Genomic DNA, 16,909 nt, shown 5'->3' on the forward strand with positions numbered 1-16,909 from the left:
GAGGCCAGCAGGGCGGGAAGGGGGTACCAAGGAGGGCTGTGTGGTTGGTTTCATCTCCTTATGATTATTATTATCAGCTCTTTAGTAGTTTGGATTTGGGATCCTCTAAACCCCTGCCTCCCGTCATTGGTGAGGAGTAGCCTGCAGTCCCTGGAGCAGGGGTCACGCACTTGGGCTCACGTTGGAATCCCTCTGAAAACTTTCCAAAGTCCCAATGCCCAGGCCCTGCCCTAGACACATCAGATAACCTCTGGGATGGAGCCCAGACATTGGTGTTTTTTGAAAATCCTCAGGGATCCAGTGGCCAGCCAGGTTGAGAAGCATGGCCTCAAAATGCTCAAAACACCAAATGCTTCTCTGAGATAAATTCTGTCTAGAGTGGGGGCGCCTGGGTTGCTCAGTTGATTGAGAGTCTGCCTTCGGCTCAGGTTGTGATCCTGGGGTCCTGGGATCGAGTCCCACATCAGGCTCCCCACAGGGAGCCAGTTCCTATGTCTCTGTGTCTCTCATAAATAAATAAATAAGATCTTCAAAAATTTTTTCTATCTAGAGTAGCTGAAATGGAAACCCTCCCAAGGCCCCCATCCCGGTGGTGTGGCCTTCGGAGCTTCAAGCACTTTGCCGGCTCAAGGCCCAGGGTGCGCTGGAGGTGGGGCTGGCCTGGGAGTGAGGAGGGGGGAAGGAGGCCCCACCCACCCCCTCCGTGTCCCCATCCTCCCATCCTCCCAGTGATCAAGCTGATCTCGGGCTGGAACGTTGACATCCTCGAAAAAGGAGAGGTGCGGCTGTGGCTGGAAGTAGAAAAGTTGTCTCCGGCCGCGGAGCTGCATCTAATCTTCAACGAGAAGGAGATCTTCAGCTCACCGGTAACTGGGGGCTCAGACTTCTTAGGGGAGGCCCCCTGCCCTGAGGATGTGGCCTCTCGGGGCAGTGGTTCTTCACAGCCCAGCCCCACCCCCTGGTGGACATTGCAGAAACAGCCACATACTTGGCTGACCCAATGGTGGGGTGAGGGTGGGACACCTGGCTTTGGGGGGGGGGCTCGTGGCTAGCTGCCCACTGGCGCAAGGGACCCTCCAGATAAAGAATCCTCGTGCCACCCACAACTTGTGAATGTCCTACCATTCGTTAAGATTAAAAACTCACATTCGTGCTCATAATTATCCAAGCCTAGACCCTAACTCTGTAATATAAAGGATTTCTGCACAGTTTTAATATACACCGAATACAGGGTTATTCTATGAGCCCCTTCACCTACGCTCTTTTGTTCACTTTCCTGTCCTTCTCGTACCAAATAGCTCCTGATCCTCTTGCTTTACTTAACTTCTCTTAAATTCAAACCAGTTCATTATAAATCAGGGCAGCATGAGTGAGGTTATGTTGGAGCATCTACTATTGAAATACATATGGCTTTTATTTCTTCTTCATATTACAGTCGTGCTGTTACATTGCTTTTCTGGAGGGGAAAAAAAATCATGTGTGTAGGTTGTATTAGATTCAACCACGAGCCGCCCGTAATCAACTTTTTACAAACATGGGAGGTTTCAATCTCAGGAGAAATTCAGTCGTGACATCCATCGTGTGATTTGCAAATTCCACCCCCAGATGGCACCGTGGCCACCAGAAGATACGTGTTACAGAGAAGGGCGCTGGTTCTGACAGAGGAGAAAGCGCTCAGGGCTGGGTGTCAGACTCATGCCCACCTCCTGTGTGCCCCGGGGCAGTTCTCATCACCTCTCTGTGCCTCAGTTTCTCTATCTGTACAATGGGGCTCGTTGTCCCAGGATCAAAAGAAGCAAATGAGAAAATTGCTGTGAAAGTTCTGCATAAAGATTAATCAAGACCTTGGCATGTAAAAAAAAAAAAAAGACCTTGGCACGTGGTAGAGGACGTGTGACAAAATCTGCACTCTTTAGTGCACAGCATTGGGACTATTGCTTGTCCTGACAGAAAAATAAACTAAAACTAGATGGGTCCCCCATATCATATATACAAATAAACCCAGAGGGAATACAGTCCTAAATGTGGAAAATAAGACTTTTAAGAGCTGTTAGAACGTGACAAAATGGAAATGAATGTTAATTCTGGGTAGCAAGGACACAGGCAGGCATTTTTTACATTATCCTTTATACTTTTGTGAGGATTTGTAGAAAATGTGGCACAGTAGGAGTTGGGGCTTATTATGAATTGCAATTAATTCAAGCACCCAAGACTCTGTCCTGTGCCTGCTGGATCCCATGGGTATTCCCAGGGCCCCCAGGGGTGGTGGACCCCAGTCTGTGGAAGCCTCAGAGTTACCCAGGGCCTCCCCTCGCATCTGGGAAGGCTCCTAACTCTGCACACATCCCCTCCCCACGTCCAAGCCCGCCCTGATTAGTGCCCCACCACACAAATCTCCTGGGATAGGAAAAGAGCAAAACAGAATCTCCGGGTTTATTCTCCCCAGAACCGCAAAATCAATTTTGACCGAGAGAAGGGCCTGGTGGAAGTGCTCATAGAGAACTTGTCCGAGGATGACAAAGGGTCGTATACCGCTCAGCTGCAGGACGGAAAAGCCAAAAACCAGATCACCCTGGCCCTGGTGGATGACGGTCAGCCCCGCCCCACCTCCCACCCCACCCACCCCCAGGTCCCCGCTCTCTGCTCTGGGGCGCCCCGTCCATCCCTAGTCCATCCCTAGGCCCCGTTCAGGTCCTGCGCTCCTCCTGGCTCATGCCAGCTCCTCCCTGTGTGTTCACAGATTTCGACAAACTTCTGAGGAAAGCAGAAGCTAAGAGAAGAGACTGGAAGAGAAAACAGGGTAAGAAGTGCTGGGGTGCAGTTCGGACAACGTGGCCACCAGGCCGGCGGTCGGTGCTGGGCACCTGCCGGGCACCTGCCAGGCACCTGCCGGGCACCTGCCTGTCAGTGGGCTACTAGAGCCCAGAGGGAGGGCCGCTGCGGTGCAATCCAGGTGGGTCCTCGTGCAAGAACAAGACCCAGAGTGACACCCCTGAGAGCCGATCCACCCCTGAGAGTGACGCCTCCTTGAACTCCGCGCCCCAGTCCCTGCCTGGGCTGGGGCCCACCCGGCCTGCGGTCACTCGCTGCCCCTCGTCTGGCCACCAGGTGGCGCCCTGGCGGAGCTGGAGCTCTGACCGTGGGCGTGTTTGTTTGCGCTCCCAGGTCCGCATTTCGAGGAGCCCTTGCAGTGGAAGGTCACGGACGACTGCCAAGTGCTGCTGACGTGCAAGGCAAATCCCAGCCCCTGCCTCCGGCCCTGCCCCCTGGCCCAGTGCGGGGAGCGGGTGGCTCGTCCCCAAGCCCGGTGGCCGTCCTTTGCCCACTTTCCCAAATTCCTGTGCTTGGCTGATGTCCAGGAGCAGCAGCCCCAGGGAGACCACATTTAACTGGAAAACAAAACCACCCCCTGGAAAAGCCCACCAATCAGTGTGGTTTGGGTCAGCCTTCAGCCAGATCTCCTGGCTGTTCCAGGAAAGGGTTCTCTAGGGCCTGGGCATCTGGGAGCATGTGAGGATCTGTATATTGAGAGGGATTCCCTGATGTTTATTAGGGACATCAGGGTCTGATCAGGGACATCAGGGACACAGGGCCTTGCCAGACCCTGTGCTCAGTGCTCATCTGCCTCACAATCATCTGTGAGATAAGCATGGATCAGAAAATAGGTAGAGAAATAGCTCAAGACCACATGGTAAGAAGTAGAGTCTAGAGCACGGTTTTCACCCAGTCCGTCTGACTCCAAAGCTGAGGCTCCTTCTCTGCACCCTGCAGCCTTTTTAGATGACTAGGGAAGGGCAGGAAGGGTAGGGGGAGTGCTCTCCCAGAATCATATCCATTCAGCTAACTCAAAGCAGATACTATGCAGCAGATACTCTGCATGGCACTGAGGACACAAAGATGAAGAAGAGAGGTCTCCTTAGGCCTCTAGGAGCCCAGGGGTCTGAGGCAGGATCCTTGGAAAACAGCATGCCCTCCTGCTGTGATCCAGACACATGCAAGAAATTGGTTAATCATGATAGGGACACCCTGGGGTGCTTCACGGAAGGCTTCCTGGAGGAGGTGACATCTAACCTGCATCTGTAAGTTGCAGAAGCAAGGAAAAATGGGAGTAGGGAAGAGATCAAAAGTGAAAATCATTAGTGAAAATCCAGAAACCAGAGAAGAGATACAGTGTGAGGAAGGAATAGCTGAGACCTGGGAGGGAATTAGCTAAGAGTGAGTATGGGGGTGGGGGAGAGTCAGATTTGTAAAAAAAGAAAGAAAGAAAGAAAGAAAGAAAGAAAGAAAGAAAGAAAGAAAGAAAGAAAGAAAGAAAGAAAGAAAGAAAGAAAGAAAAGAAAGAAAAGAAAGAAAAATGTGGTGAGTTGAGTTTTTAGTTAAAAAAAGAGAAAGTTTGAGGAAGTCTCTTCATTCCCCATCTCCCTCAGGCGACCAACACCAAGAAGGAAACCCACTTCCAGTGGTTCTTCCAGAAGAGAGAGGCACCGGATGGTCAATACGACCCCCAGACTGGAGTAGGAATTCTGTGCATCGAAGAGGTAAGTGCAGCTCCAGCTTCATGTCTCCTATCCTCCAGGCAGCACCAGGAGCACTGGGCAGGGAGTCAGGGGCAGGGCCAAAATCAGGGTGAGTCACATGAGGCACTCACTTCGAGTGCAAAATTTAAGGGGGCACTAAAAAAACCAGTAAGCAAGATTAATAATATTTCATGCAGTGTTTTTTACGAAAGATTAATGCAAAAAAAGCCCATGGAGGGGAAAATAGCAAAATCTTACATAAAGAAGGAACGGTAATACTGATTTTTCCTTTTTATTTGGATTCCATTTCTGGCCCTGCCACTGTGTGGCCTTGGGCTAGTCACCATCCTCCTGTGACCTCGGTTTTCAACTGTTACATGAATGGGTGGGAAGGGATGCTCTCTCCGGGCACCTGGGTGCTCAGTGGGTTAAGCCTCTGCCTTTGGCTCAGGTCGTGATCCGGGGGTCCTGGGATCCAACCCCACCCTGGGCTCCCTGCTCAGTGGGGAACCTACTTCTCCCTCTGCCCCGCCCTCTACTTGTGCGCTCTTGTGCTCTCCCTCTCTCTCTCTGTGTGTGTGATAAATAAATAAATAAATAAATAAATAAATAAATAAATAAATAAATAAATAAAATCTTTAAAAAAAGATAAAACTCTTAAAAGAAGGGATGCTCTCTCAAAGATTTGTTCAGTCTAGGGTTCAGGACAGGAATGCTTGCTCTGTGCGAGGCAGGTCTGAGCGGAGCAAAGCAGGGCTGGGGCTCCATTGTCCAGCCCATGACCTCCTCCTGGCCTCCAGAGGAGGGTGGTCTGGTTATGATAGAAACATAAGGCTTGTTCTCAAACATTCCATGCTTTCCTGCCCTGCTGCTGGTCTCTATGGCCTCACTGGGTGCCAAGGAGGACTGGCACCAATGCAGGTTGCCTGACTGGGAAGGAAAATAATGATTTGGGGGTCTTTCCCCAAATCCTGGCCAGGATTTGCCCTTTGTCACCTCCTCGTACAGAGCTGGGCGTCAAGTAGGTGCTTAATAGCTACTGTGCCTTGTTATAACAGCCCAACCCACTGGCACAGAACTTTCCAGCTTCCAAAGGATTACCTCCCTTGATCCTCACAGCAGCTACAGCACCTGGCCAGGGCAAGGATTGTGCCACCATTCTACAGACGAGTAAACGGAGGCTCAGAGGGTTTACATACTAAGACACAAGGCTGGAGAGTGGGGTCAGAAGTCACTCCAATCACCCTTCCCCCAGGTTTGGCTGGGACTTTGGCACCTTCACTGGGGAGAGAGAGGGGGGTACATAAGAGAAGACTATTGGGGTTCAGCCCTGTGATCCCCAGATTAAGGGCTGTCTCTGCCTTGGATTCTTCCTCAAAACAGACTATGTGGACCTGGTCGTAGTGGGAGGGACCCTTCCAGGGGAAGGGGAAGCAGAGAGCACTTCGCAGGGCCTGAAGGAGGTGCTTCAAAAACACAATCCAAGCTCTTGCTTTGCTGAGTGTTAGTTCAGACTTCATTTGGGGATGACGAGCATGTGCCAGAAAGGAGCCCCTTGTCATGGGCCAAAGACAACTCACTTCCTCCAGGAGAAATGCAGAGGGGTCCCCGGGGTTCTCCATCTGAGGACCTCCAGGGAGCAGGGTGGCTCAGGTTACCCTGCGAGGAGAGCTCATCATGCTCTGCTTGGCACAGCTGCCTGTGAATCCAAATGTGGGGTGTCTGCTTCTGCCCTCAGTTCCCCCTCACTCCCACCCTGGGCCCAGACCAAGCCTTGAACTTGGAAGCGAAGAGCTCTGGAGCTAGAAGGAGCCTTAGAGATCACCCATTCTAGATGGTACACTGAGGCTCAGTGAGAAGAGTTTTACCTAAGATCACACAGCTAGGGGCGGGCCTGGAGTCCGGGCTGATTTGCACTCCTTCCAGAACCCATGCTACACCATCATCTCTCTTCTTTCCAGCTGTCCAAAGAGGACAAGGGAATTTATAGAGCAACAGTTTCTGACGATCGAGGGGAGGATGACACCATACTGGACCTCACAGGTGAAGGTAGGAGCTGGCAATGTTAGAGATGGGCCAGGAGGACCCAGGAGGTCACACAGAATCAAGAGACATGATATGACCTGTGGGGTAAAATTTATGGGATCCCCATATCACTTGGGGCAACAGAGAGGCCAAGTGACCTCCCCAGGGCTGCACAGCTGGTCAGTGACAGGGGCCTGGTCTGTGACACCAACACCTGTGTTCTCTGCAATTTACCACAGTGAGCCTCGGCTTCCAGACCCAAAGCCAGAGTTCATTCCTCCACCCTCCCCTGGGCCCCAGACTCCTCATCAGGCTGGTTGGTCCAGCCTCAAGAAAATTGTCAAGCTGACCCATTTGTCTTCCATCCATAGTGCCCCCTTGCCCCATCCGTCAGGGAGTGCTCCAGACCCCCTCTACCCCCAAGTCATGGGAGTCATCCCACAGAGCTCCCCATGCTCTGAGCTGTCCATGAGTTTCACCAGCCTTTTCCAGGGACGTCCCCACCCCAGGCACATCCCTGGGAGGACCCTACATCAACTAATCATTCTCTCTGTCTTCCTCCAGCCCTGGATGCCATCTTCACTGAGCTGGGCAGGATTGGTGGTAAGCAAGCCCCCTTCCCCGCTTTGCTCAGCCCTGTCCTGATGCAAAGAGCCTCCAGGGCACCTCCAACCAGGCTCGGCTACCAGGCATAGGTTTATTTTCCAACCTCAAAGACTGAGGGAGAAGTTCCTGCCTCCTCACAATGAGGCATTCCCCCCACCACACCCCCAGAGCAGGGGTGAGCTGGTTGGCCCCCATGTGTGCTGCCCAAAGGACCTTGGCTTTCTCCTTTGCCTCTCCAGCGCTCTCTGCGACCCCACTGAAAATCCAGGGGACTGAGGAGGGGATCCGGATCTTCAGCAAGGTCAAGTACTACAATATCCAGTACATGAAAACCACCTGGTTCCACAAGTAAGTTGGCTTTGCCCTGGAGCCCTAGCCAGGCTGGGGTGGGGGTGTATAGGATGGAGGAGGATAGGGTTAGGGTTAGGGTTAGGGTTAGGGTTAGGGTTAGGGTTAACCTAACCATCTGCCCCAGAGCCCAGTCCCAAGGGGTTGGCAGAGACAGGGTCTCCCACCAATTGCACTGTCCTCAGAGGGAGTCAGAGACAGGGAACAGCAATCAACAGAAGGGAGGTTCCCCAGGGAAGGTGGGAACCCTGGTGATAAAATCATTTTTCCAGAACATCCATGGCCACCACAGAAGGATCATTGTCTTAGAGCAGCATCTGGAAACTGGAGGGGGGGGGGGGAGGATGCAGAACGGGGGAGAACCAGAAGGTCAGGTGGGTCACGGTGCCCTTGTGGGTCTTTGCAACCTTAGCAAACTCTGGCAGCCAGGCTGAGGGAGAGGTGCAGCAGAGACTGACTGAGTTCCAGGGCTTGAAGGCAGGATGGACAAGTTGTCCACAGAGACTCAGCCAGGAGCTGAGTGACCGCAGACAGTTTGCGAGCATTATTTTCCCAGGGCTGCTTATCGTTTGCGTGCCTCGGCCTCGCAGAGCAGACATGACTGCCCCTGTCCCATGGAGAAGGCCAGGCCGACTTGGTCAAGTTTGTCAAATGAGTGAGAACCAAAGCCAAGAGCCCCTTTCCCAGCTAGAGTTACGGAGCCCAGTGATCAAGTCCAGAGGTGTCACTTCTGGGACACGACACTGAAGATGTGGACCAGGTGTCTCCAGGAATGGAGTTTAAGGAAAGAAAGGAAGCAGTTCTGTGGTTTTGGGGGCAAGGGAAGGATGACTGTCAGAAGAAACACTAAAGGGTTTAAGCGGAGCAGAATGAAGAGGTGAGGAAGTGACCCCTGCCCCAAGGGTGGAGGAAGTGGTAGGCACTGACCCTGGAGCCCCGTGTCCTTAGATCCCCAGCCTGAAGGACATGTCACAAATACAGGCTCAGCACTGGAACACCACACACCTGGAAACAAAGCCCCAGGAGAGGAGTTTGGGGCCGGGGGTGCCTGCAGACCCCCAGCCAGCCAGCACCGATGAGCAGGGCGGCGCTGATGAGCTGAGCCGTGTCAAACACTTCTATGTCCTCATATCCAGAGAGAAACGCCTGGAGAGTGGTGACCGGGTGAGGGCTGGCAACACCCTCGATGAGATCTGGCTCCACATCCTGGACCCCAAAGACTCAGACAAGGGCAAATACACCCTGGAGATAGCCGCGGGGAAGGATACCCGGCAGCTCTCCACTGATCTCTCAGGACAAGGTGAGCTGTCCACCTGTCCGTCCACAGAGAAACCCTGTTTAGGAAATCCCAGAGTCCTTTGAAGGGCGGGGTGTGGGGGGGCCTCCCATCGCCCCACCCGAGCCCAGCACTGCCCTGAGAGCCCACAGGAATGGGAGGACAGTGGAGGAACAGTCATCGTGAAGCCCTGTCCTGCAGGGCACAGGGACTGAGGGGTGACACGCCTCTTCTCTCCCCCTTTCCTTCCAACAGCTTTTGATGACGCCTTCGCTGAGCACCAGAGACTGAAGTAAGTGCCCTTCGCATCTCTTGTGTGAACCATTTCTTGTGTGAACCAACTTGTCCATCCTGCCCCTTGGGGTGTGGTGCAAGCTGGGTACAAGGACCCCCTCCTGGGAGCCCCGGCCAGCTCTGCCCCTCCCGCATCACCCCCTCACCCTTCCCCAGGCGGGCCTGTCCTTCAGCAAGTGCAGCTCGAGCCTTTTTCCCATGTCTGTCTTTCAGAGCCCTGGCCATCATTGAGAAGAGTAAGTCCCCTCGCACTGCTGTTGTTTTCGTGTCTGAGTTTGGGGCAGCTTCCCGTGAGTTTATGCCTCCGGGCAGGTGTCTGAAGTCCTGGTTCCCCGTGGGGTCTGTGTGGCCGTGGCGGCAGCAGCACACAGGCAAATGGATGGAAAGGGCCTGAGGATGGTGGACGTGGTGGGTGTGGACCGAGTAGGCCTGAAGACAAGGTCAGGGGCAGAAGCTGGGGCCTGCAAGGCTGGGAAGATGGGAACGGGGCTGGGCAGGCTCTCGAGGGGAGGCCTGGGGTGGGACGACCTCAGAGCTGAAGCTGGTTCTGGCTGTCGGGGCCCAGGGGCCTCACCTAGTCCAGGCAGGACACAGTCCCAACGCTGGAGGAACGAGGCTTGGCCTCTGAGCAGCAGGAATGCCACCACCAAGCCCACATACTTTAGCTTCATCGGGTGTCCCCAGCCAGTTCCTCCTTCCCAGTTCTTGAGGGCCGGGCACCTCACTGTCACCTCCAGGTTCCACCCATTATAAGGATCGCTTCAGGTCAATAACAGAAGCACAGTAGGTCCCCTATCTTCTGTTAGTGAAGGCAAGGAAACATGGAAACAAATCTAAAGGTTTCCACCCAAAATGATGAAAAAAGAGAAAAGAATCATTGCTTAAAAATAAACCCCAGCTCTGCGGAATCTGATTCTGGGAAGCAGCTGGCAGGAAATCATTCATCACTGGAGTCTCTCTTTTCCCTTCCAGATCGTGCCAAAGTGGTGAGAGGCCTGCCAGATGTAGCCACCATCATGGAAGATAAGGTAACGACCACCCCAACCTGTGGCCGGCGGTGCCCCTCTTGCTCCCTCTGTATCCATCAAAGCTCATGATACAGTGTAGCGCCATGGACTCAAAAACCAAATTTGCCGGCTCCACCAAGGCCAGGCCAAGTGGCCACACCTCACTGGTCATATGTAGTACAAAGGAAGACGCTGAGCCTGGTGTCAGGCCCACGGGCATCACAGACTTCTGTGAACTTTCATTTCCATTATAGGAGTTCTAGTAGATGATCCCTAAAAGCCCCTCTAGAACGGAAAGTCTGCAAGCCTCATGTTCTAGAAAATGATCGCCGATGTGCATATGGTGCTTACTTTGTGCCAGGCACTGTTCCATATATATGCACACACCTTAGTTTGTTTAACCATCAAGGCAAACACAGGAAACGAGTCACTCTTCATAGCTGAGGAAACTGAAACCCAGAGGGGCTAAGAGACTTTCCTAAGGTCCCACGACTCGAAGCGACCGACCTGAGATTCAGAGTCTGCATGTGCCCAGCTCCAGTCTGAGTGTTTGACCATTACACTACAGGGCCCTGTGTTAGAGCTTGTCCAAGAGGTTTCAAACCCGATTCATAAATCTTTGTATCAAAACAACATAGTCTTATTTGCATGGTAAAATCATAATCATAAAATGGCATGTATGCGACAAAAAGCAAGAAAGCAAAATTCAGGCCAGTCTGGGGCAGGTAATTGCTAGGGTACTGATGGTCTGAAATTCTAAGTATTAGTCTAGAAAATTTGAGGAGGATGTGGGAATAAAATAAAACGTCTCTCCCTTTAACGTTATCCTTTTATGGCTTACAGTAGAACACACATAATATACATTTTTCACGGGGAGCAACTTGTACTGGGAGCTCTCTGGGGGGAGCGAAGGTGAATGCCAAGGCTGATTATAAGGAGGGGAGACTGAGCATTCCCTTCCTGTCCTTTCCAACAGACCCTGTGCCTGACCTGTGTCATCTCGGGAGACCCCACCCCTGAAATATCTTGGCTGAAGAATGACCAGCCCGTCGCCTTCCTTGACCGCTACCGCATGGAAGTGAGGGGTTCGGAGGTCACCATCACCATCGAAAGGGTCAACAGTGAGGACAGTGGGCGCTACGGTGTCTTTGTCAAGAATAAGTATGGCTCTGAGACAGGACAGGTCACCATCAGCGTGTTTAAGCACGGGGAGGAGGCCCAGGTGCTGGAGAAGACGAGAGGGCATGTGGAGGCACCGCCTGTGTTCTAGTCTGCATGGACCAGTAGGGTCAACCAGTGGGTCACAGCCTGGCACAGGCCCTGGGTTGGGAGGGGAGGGGACAGGATGGAATGCAGGACAGGGTGGAGGGGCAGTGAGAGTGGCATGGGCACACGAAGCCCAGAAGCAAAGACCTTGCTGGGGTCCTGAGGGATCTTGGGGTATTGGGATCGGCACCGGACTTGCAGCGGGAGAACTATGTGCAAGACTCCGCTCCAAGTCCAACTCCGTGCGAGCCTTGCGTTTCTCATCTGCTAAATGGGAATTTCTGCTCCAAGGGATTGATTATGAAAGACCCTTGATAAACCATATTCCAGGGGTTCTCAACAGGAGGCACTGTGCCTTCCAGGGGGGCATTTGGCAACGTCCAAACATTTGGTTGTCACAACCGGGGGTGTCTGCTGGCGTCTAGTAGGTAGAGGCCAAGGATGCTCCTAACCCACAGCTCCCCACCACATAGAATTATCAGACCCCAGAGGGCGGTGGTGCCGAGGTTGATGAGCCCGGGAAGATCCCTTCGTTAGGAATCTGTATTTTCAATTCGCTTCTGTTCAGCAAACACTGATCTGAGCTCTACCTCTGCCAGGCGGAGGATATTACTAGAAGCCCAACCCACCCTCGAGGCTTCAGCCCAGTAGGAAAGACAAACCTGGGTACAAAAGACTCCAGGACAAGGCAGATAAGGATCACAAAACAAGAAAGTGCCACTAGTGGTCAGAGGAGGGAGATAGGTGTTCGTCCCAATGGGGAAGGTGGGCATTAAAACACCTTCGCAGAATCAGCAGAATTGGTGTTGGACCCTGAAATATAGGTCCAATTTGGCAACGGTATTGAGAGGAGGACATTTCAGGAGGTGGGGAGATGCCGCCTAGCTGGCCTTGGTGCCAGGCGGGAGAGGTGGATGACCTCGGGACCTCGCCCGGCTCAGGGCCTCTGCCTGGTGTGACAATACTGGTTGGCCTCAATGGACCCCACTGGAGGGCATGTCACGGCCCTCCAATTTCCTTCTTTTTTAAAATAAGATTTGCAGGGAGTGAGGTTTATAAAATTATAGATGTTTGTTGTAATATTTTAGGAAACCCTGAATATTATAAAGGATAAAATAAAGATCATTGATACTCCTGCCACCGGGAGATCACCGCTGCCTCTGATTTCTGAAATGGCTTCTGAACTTGAGGATGAAATGAATCTTTCCTACGTCTGCCACCTGCACGTGCACGCAGGCGTGGTGGGTTAACTTGCACCCCCAGTTGTTCGTGTTCCGGGCTACATGGGGCAGTCAGACCAGGTGTTCAGCAGTGGTGGGGGGATAGGGGGATGGGGGTGCAGGGGGGTGAGGGAGGGGAATGTGACTGGCCCTGGCTGGGAACAAGTATGGGAATTGTGCAGATCTTAGAGAGAAACATTCCTAGGGTTGAAGCCACAAGCTCGCTGTGTGCTCTTGGGCAATTGTTTTCCTTTCTCTGGGCTTTTCTCCGTTTCCCATCTGTAGAACAAGAAGGCTGAACGATCATTTTTGAGGGCCCTTCCAACCCACACTAAAAGGTTAATCACCTCCCAGAACTTAACTGTCTCTTTTGCTTTGCTCTTCTCGAAACTGTGGTGCAAAAGAAGGCTCCATCCTAGCCCCTGCTTGCTCCCACTCTGGTACTTGGAGTCTCAGAGTCGAGACTTGGCTTCTTTCATGTGTCACTGCAAAATATTACACAATTCAAAGAAATCGGAGAGCATGATATCAATGCACTTCCTGCTTAGAGCCCTACCAGCCTCACATTTGCTTATGTAAGTACTGCGTCTTAACACAAAGCACTTCCGCTTCTCCTTCACAGGATCATCCCCACACACAGGGAGGAGGTAGGTGGAGATCATGATGGTCACATGCATACAACACTTCAAAGATTGTGAAGCGTTCTCGTATCTCATTGCTCATCAGATCGAGTGGCGCAGCATCGCTGGCTCCATTTTCCCAGGTAGGGCAGTTGAGAGCCCAAATGTAAGTGGCAGAGTCAGGACAAGAACGAGATTCCCTGGCTCCCGGTTCAGAGGATGTTTTGCTTTACCATGCCACCCCTGGATAATGTCCAAACCACTGGCCTTCGCCTTCTTCTCCCCTTCCCAGCCTGTTCTCATGGCCTCCACTCCTGCCCCCAGCCTAGGCTGCTCTCAGCACCTGCTTGCTGGACCCCTATGGTCCCCCCTTAATTACAAATCCCACTTGCTCCTATTATTCTTTTAATGGCTCATCCTGGGAAACATCTCAGTTGATCTAGCCTGATCCCCGGTACCCTATGTGGGACTCAGAGGGTCAGAACTTTCTGGTTTTTTACCTAGTGGAGCCCATCAGCAAACATCTGATTCCAGCATCCTCTAGGAGCCCTCTGTGGGTCTCCCAACGTGCTAGACTTCCAGGGAGCCAGGCAGGGTTAGAGGAAGGATGGCCAGTGGGTCCCCCCTTTATCCTACCATCAGCCACATGTCTCCTACAGGTACCTATTTTGCCACCTTCCACATACCAGCCCTAGGTCCAATCCCTGACCTAAAGCATTAAGAGCTGTAAACAGGAAGAGCATAGGGAGCAAGAATCCTAATGGGAAATGACTGGCCAGGATAATAATTAACCTCTACCCACTAGGCCTCAGCCACCACACTAGTCAGATGCTTTCAATACCTTAAAATTCCCAAATCATTTCCAGCAACTTGGGTGACATTTTCATGCCAAAAATACTTTCAGAAGTAACACTCCCAGATGTCTCTAGCTAGAGGGAAGCCAGATATTTTATTTTCAGCATTTGAAAAAAATATAAATCTTAAGGCCAGAGGAGTTTCAGCGAAGGAGGGCCCTGGGTTGAGAGCAAAACAAATCGCACAGCCTGGAAGGAATGTGCCCCTCCGCTCCCGGGCCTCTTTTATGTCATGGAGCCGGTGGACTTTCATGCCACTGCTTCCTATGTAAGCAGACCTAAAGAAAGAAACACGAGGCCACTCAGAAGGCTTTTTATCCCAATTATAAAAACGTTCATGATGAAATGAGTCTTTGGGTTTGCTTAAAAATACTCTAGTTTTTTTTTTTTCAAATAGGAGGGAGATAAATGGAATAAGTAAAATCTTGATGATTCTTGAAGACTCTTGAAGCTGGATGATGGGTACAGAGTCCTACCACCATTCTCTCTACTTTTGTATATGTTTGTTTGTTTGTATATTCTTTTTTTTTTTACTTTTGTATATGTTTGAAATTTTTCATAATAAAAAATTTTAAAGACTCCACGAGAGGGATGCCTGGGTGGCTCAGCAGTCGAGCATCTGCCTTCAGCCCAGGGCATGATCTCAGGGTCCTGGGATCGAGTCCCACATCGGGCTCCCTGCATGGAGCCTGCTTCTCCCTCTGCCTGTGTCTCTGCCTCTGTCTCTCTCTCTCTCTCTCTGTCTCCCATGAATAAATAAAATATTTTTTAAAAAGACTCCACAAGAAACAAATCCTCAGCTGTCTTTTCATCTGAAGTCATATTAAGTTTTTTAATCCAGATATTAGTCAAGGATATTAGATACAGGCAAGAGAGCAGAGTTCTTCTCTTGCAGACAATCTGTAACAGTCTCTTCTATCACACTAATTAAAATAGTGGTAACAGAGATATGCTGTAAGAAATAATTATCAAGTAATAGCTGTAGTTAAAAAAATTTGCACATCCATCTGTATGATGTTCTGCAACTACACTTTCCAGTCTGTGGCTTGGATATCCATTTACTTAGTGGTATCCTTTGATGAGCATAATTTTTAGAAGTTTTGTGAAATTCATTCTGTCAAAAAACATTTGCACATCCAAATGATTCATCTACTCTGCATTCATTCAACACAATCTTTACTGAACTTGCTGCGTGGCAGGAATATACAAAATTAAAGCTTGGTGCCATCATCTGAGACTTGGCTTTGCTTTATACTGTGTGTGAATTAATTGTGTAACCATCCTTCATCTCTTCTGGGAAAGGTGGCTGTTACGAGAATTAGGTGAAGGGATGTTTGCCCGAGCAGCTAGCACAGTGCCTAATTGGGAGAAGGGGGTGGAGGGGACAATAGATGGGTCAATCCAGCTCCCACAGAATTCAACAGTTGCTTCTGTACATTCGTGACTGATGGCAATACAGGTGCTTCCTGAGACAGAAGCCCACAACTTCACAAGGAATTTCTAAAGTAGCATCTGTTGTATTTTTCTTTCAATCATAGAAATTATAAAGGCCGGTTGTAGAAAAATTGGACAAAACAGAAAAGAGCTAAGAAAAGTAAAAATGTCCATAAGCCCGCCAACCAGAAATAAGCAGAGTAAAAGACACTGTTTATTAACTAACACCACAGATATTCCTACCACTTCCCCACTGCAGCCTTCACTCTGGAGACCGGGAAGCTAAATACTTCTCTGGCCTTCTTTGTAAATGGGGACAGCCACAGGACCCAATTCTGGTCAAAGAGACCTAAGCAAAAATCTGCTGGGGCACCTCAGTAGGCTCTCGAGGTGTCTTATAAAAGGGACAGACACTTCAGGCACTGTGCTACTCCCTTTCCTTCTTCCTGCCTCAAATGTGGACATGATACCTGGAGCTGGGGCAGTCATCTTGTGACCATAAAGAAGACAGAATCACGGGATGCCAAACTTAACATCACCAAGCTGCCGATGCCACTCCCTCAAATATCCAGGCTACTTATGAGAGAAAAATAAACACCTCTGTATTTAAGGCACCATAAGTCAGATTTTCAGTTCTTTAGAGATGAAAGCATCCCAATTCATACACCACTTGTTAATAATTTTTGGTATATTTCCAGCTAGTCTTAACAGAGTTGAGAAATCTTACAATTTTACATTCTGGGCTTTTCATATGCCACTAAATCATAAGAATGTTTTTTCATGTTACCAAAAAGTATTTTAAAACCCTATATTTGTGTTTGTCTATCATGTATTTATGTAATGTTTCCCTATTCCTAGAAATAGTTTTCAATTTTTCCCTATTATAAATAAACCTCAGATGGACATCCTTGTATATAAATCTTTGCCTACATCTCTGAAAAAGTTTAGATTCAAGAAGAGGAATTGCTTGGTCAAAGAGCATGAATTATTAGATCAAAAAACAGACTAGCTATGTGGCAAGAATGGAAGTTAGCCAGCAGTCATGGTACCCTTGGGCCTTCCTCTCAGGGGCACAGGTTAGAAGTTAGTTGATTAGTCAACACATATTTTTATTGAGTAGCTACTTCACTCCAGGCAATATGCTATGTGCTGGCAATATGGAGATGAACAAACCAGACATGGACCCTGCCCACATCGGAAATGTCATTTAATAGATGGTTATCCAGAGAGATGGTAGCTGATTTTTTTTTAAGATTTATTTATTTATTATTTGAGAGAGAGAGAGAGAGAGAGAGAGCCCATAACCAGGAAGGACAGAGGGAAAAAGGGGAAAGAATCTCAACCAGACTCTGTACTGAATGCAGAGCCCAACACAGGGCTCGATCTCACAACCCTGAAAACATAACCTGAGCTGAAAACAAGAGTCAGATCCTTAACCAACT

The 16,909-nt window shown here is 50.4% G+C and overlaps 1 protein-coding gene across 1 annotated transcript in view; it reads left to right on the forward strand.

Moving 5' to 3' along the window:
• Window positions 1-12,477, forward strand: part of MYOM3 (myomesin 3) — a 48,533-nt gene extending 36,056 nt beyond the window's left edge. The window contains exons 25-37 of the mRNA XM_041767411.1: window positions 730-866; window positions 2,447-2,591; window positions 2,741-2,800; window positions 3,166-3,233; window positions 4,428-4,538; window positions 6,479-6,566; window positions 7,107-7,145; window positions 7,388-7,496; window positions 8,633-8,796; window positions 9,028-9,064; window positions 9,280-9,302; window positions 10,039-10,094; window positions 11,050-12,477. Coding sequence (XP_041623345.1) covers window positions 730-866; window positions 2,447-2,591; window positions 2,741-2,800; window positions 3,166-3,233; window positions 4,428-4,538; window positions 6,479-6,566; window positions 7,107-7,145; window positions 7,388-7,496; window positions 8,633-8,796; window positions 9,028-9,064; window positions 9,280-9,302; window positions 10,039-10,094; window positions 11,050-11,343 — 1,331 coding nt within the window. The 3' untranslated portion in view covers window positions 11,344-12,477. The remainder of the gene's footprint in view (window positions 1-729; window positions 867-2,446; window positions 2,592-2,740; window positions 2,801-3,165; window positions 3,234-4,427; window positions 4,539-6,478; window positions 6,567-7,106; window positions 7,146-7,387; window positions 7,497-8,632; window positions 8,797-9,027; window positions 9,065-9,279; window positions 9,303-10,038; window positions 10,095-11,049) is intronic.
• Window positions 12,478-16,909: the final 4,432 nt, after the last annotated feature.

The sequence above is a fragment of the Vulpes lagopus genome, chromosome 8 (genome assembly GCF_018345385.1).
Source record: "Vulpes lagopus strain Blue_001 chromosome 8, ASM1834538v1, whole genome shotgun sequence".
Classification (NCBI taxonomy): Eukaryota; Metazoa; Chordata; class Mammalia; order Carnivora; family Canidae; genus Vulpes; species Vulpes lagopus.